Raw genomic sequence first — 3,226 nt, forward strand, 5'->3', positions numbered from 1 at the left:
GGGGGGAGCCAGAGCGTCAGCACCACGATCAGCACGTACATGAGGATCTCGGACACGATGGACGCCAGGTCCCGCCGCGCTGGGAGGAGGAGAAAAAAAAAATCACCAAATCCTCAGAAATGTCCCCAAAAAAAAATCCCCGGAAAAAAATTCCCAAAAAAATCCCTGAAAAAATCTGGGAAAAATCAGCGATTTGAGGGCGGAGTTATGTGGGGGGCGGGGGTTGGGTGAAGCCACACCCACCCTGAGGGGATTGGTTGGTCACCTGGACATGCCCCTCCCCCTCCCCCAAAAATTCCCAAAATCTCAAAAGAAATTCCCAAAAAAAATCCCCAAAAATTTCCTTTAAAATCAGCAATTTTAGGGCGGAGTTATGGCGGGTTTGGGTGAAACCACGCCCACTTTAGGCCACGCCCACCCTGAGGGGATTGGTTGGTTACCTGGACACACCCCTCCCACAAAAAATTCCCAAAATCCAAAAAAAAATCCTAAAAAATTCCTTTTAAAACCCCCCCAAAATTTGCAATTTCAAGGCGGAGTTACGGCAGGATTGGATGAAGCCACGCCCATTTTCTTTTAGGCCACGCCCATTTTAGGCCACGCCCACCCTGAGAATTTTGGGATGGGGGAGGGGAGGCGGTCTGGGGCTGCCCCTCCCAAAAAATTCCCGAAATTCCGGGAAAAAATCCGGGAAAATTCCACAATTTTGGGGCCGGATTTGTCCATTTTGGGCTAAGCCACGCCCCTTTTAGCCTTAACCACGCCCACTTTCTGACTTATATGGGCATGGAGCCTTCCCAGTGCTGCCAGTTTGATCCCAGTCCATCCCAGTTTGATCTCAGTTTGATCCCAGTGCTCCCAGTTTGGTCCCAGTTTGATCCCAGTCCATCCCAGTTTGATCCCAGTGTGATCCCAGTGCTCCCAGTTTGATCCCAGCCCTCTCCCAGTGCTCCCAGTTTGATCCCAGTGGAATCCCAGTGCTCCCAGTTTGATCCCAGTCCATCCCAGTCCCTCTCAATGAACTCCCAGCATCTCCCCAGCTCCACCTGGTGGTGGCTTTGGGAACTGCAGCGTCCTCCCAGCAACTCCCAGTAATTCCCAGTCCGTCCCAGTTCCCTCCCAGTGCCTCCCAGTCCTTCCCAGTCCATCCCAGTCCCTCCCAGTCCATCCCAGTCCATCCCAGTCCATCCCACTTCCCCTTTAATCCCTCCTAACTCCCCTTTAGTCCCCTCCAACTCCATCCCAGTCCCTCCCAGTAACTCCCAATCCCCTCCCAGTTTATCCCAGTTTATCCCAGTGCCTCCCAGCACCTTTCTCCACCACGGCCAGCCGCAGGGTCTCGTTCCAGGCCGTAGGTGCAGCCCAATCCCCTCCCAGTTCATCCCAGTAACTCCCAGTCCCCTCCCAGTCCCTCTCAATGAACTCTCAGCGTCTCCCAACTCCCCCTGGTGGCGCCTTTGGGAACTGCAGCGTCCTCCCAGCAACTCCCAGTCCATCCCAGTCTCTCCCAGTAATTCCCAGTTCCCTCAAGTCCACTTCCAGTCCCTCCCAGTCCATCCCAGTCCCTCCCAGTCCCTCCCAATTAACTCTCCGTCTCTCACCAGCTCCGCCTGGTGGCAGTTTTGGGAACTGCAGTGTCCTCCCAGTAACTCTCACTAATTCCCAGTCTCTCCCAGTAATTCCCAGTTCATCCCAATCCCATCCCAGTCCCTCCCAGTCCATCCCAATCCCATCCCAATCCCTCCCAGTCCATCCCAATCCCTCTCAGTCCATCCCAGTCCCTCCCAGTCCGTCCCAGTTCCCCTTTAACCCCTCCTACCTCCGTTTTACTTCCCTCCAACTCCATCCCAGTCCCTCCAGCTCCATTCCAGTCCTTCCCAATCCCTTCCCAACCAACTCCCAGTTTATCCCAGTTCATCCCAGTGCCTCCCAGCACCTTTCTCCACCACGGCCAGCCGCAGGGTCTGGTTCCTGGCCAGGCTGTAGGTGTAGCCCTCGAAGGTCAGGTTGCGTTTCAGGCGGCACACGTACTGCCCGGCGTGGGCGTGCCTCACCTCCGCCAGCCACACCGACAGGTCCTGCAGGTCCCGCGTGCCCCGCGAGCCGTTCCAGGCTATCAGCCCCAAAAACGGCCCAGGAGCCACCCACTCGCCCTCCTCGGGGCTGTAGTGCAGGATCTGCACCGGTAAAAACCAGTAAGAACCAGTAAGGGTTAATGGGAAGGGATTGGAAATGGGGTTGGCTCAGTGGCGCCGTCTGGTGGTTGAGTTTGGTATTGCAATTGTGCCTAACTGTGGTGCAAGTAGTTCCCAGTGGCTCCCAGTTTAGCCCAGTGCCTCCCAGTATGGCTCAGGGGTTCTCTAGGGTCTTCCCAGTGCCTCCCAGTAGCTCCCAGTTCCTCCCAGTATATCCCAAGTGTCTCCCTAGTAGGTTCCAGTAGGTCCCAATCCCCTCCCAGTATATCCCAGTCCCTCCCAGTTCATCCCAGTCCCTCCCAGTTCATCCCAGTTCATCCCAGTCCCTCCCAGTTCATCCCAATTCCCTCCCAGCATATCCCAGTCCCTCCCAGTTCCCCTCAATGAACTCCCAGTGTTTCCCCAACTCCCCCTGGTGGCGTCTTTGGGAGCTGCAGCGTCCTCCCAGTAACTCCCAGTCCCTCCCAGTTTCTCCCAGTCCCTCCCAATTTCCTCCCAGTTTGTCCCAATCCCCTCCCAGTCCACCCCAAGTCCCTCCCAGTTCATCCCAGTCCCTCTCAATGAGCTCGCAGCTCCCCCTCGTGGCAGCTCTGGGAATTGCAGCGTCCTCCCAGTAACTCCCAGTCCCTCCCAGTTTCTCCCAGTCCCTCCCAATTTCCTCCCAGTTTGTCCCAATCCCTTCCCAGTCCCTCCCAGTTAGTCCCAGTTTCCTCCCAGTTTGTCCCAATCCTCTCCCAGCCCACCCCAAGTCCCTCCCAGTTCATCCCAGTCCCTCTCAATGAACTCGCAGCTCCCCCTCGTGGCAGCTCTGGGAATTGCAGCGTCCTCCCAGTAACTCCCAGTCCCTCCCAGTTCATCCCAGTCCCCCTCAATCCCCTCCCAATTTATCCCAGTCCCCTCCCAGTTCCACTCAATGAACTCTCCGTGTCTCCCCAGCTCCCCCTGGTGGCCGCTTTGGGAACTGCAGCGTCCTCCCAGTAACTCCCAGTTCATCCCAGTTTGTCCCAATCCCCTCCCAGCCCCTCCCAGTC

At 56.7% G+C, this 3,226-nt stretch overlaps 1 protein-coding gene across 1 annotated transcript in view; it reads right to left on the bottom strand.

The window, feature by feature from the left end:
- Positions 1–5: 5 nt before the first annotated feature.
- Positions 6–3,226, bottom strand: part of LOC115949139 (sodium channel subunit beta-1-like) — a gene marked incomplete at its 3' end in the record, with an annotated part of 4,716 nt that continues 1,495 nt past the window's right edge. The window contains exons 2-3 of the mRNA XM_031065487.1: positions 1,937–2,242; positions 6–79 (exon numbers count right to left, since the gene is read on the bottom strand). Coding sequence (XP_030921347.1) covers positions 6–79; positions 1,937–2,242 — 380 coding nt within the window. The remainder of the gene's footprint in view (positions 80–1,936; positions 2,243–3,226) is intronic.

The sequence above is a fragment of the Geospiza fortis genome, unplaced genomic scaffold (assembly GCF_000277835.1).
Source record: "Geospiza fortis unplaced genomic scaffold, GeoFor_1.0 scaffold526, whole genome shotgun sequence".
NCBI lineage: Eukaryota > Metazoa > Chordata > Aves > Passeriformes > Thraupidae > Geospiza > Geospiza fortis.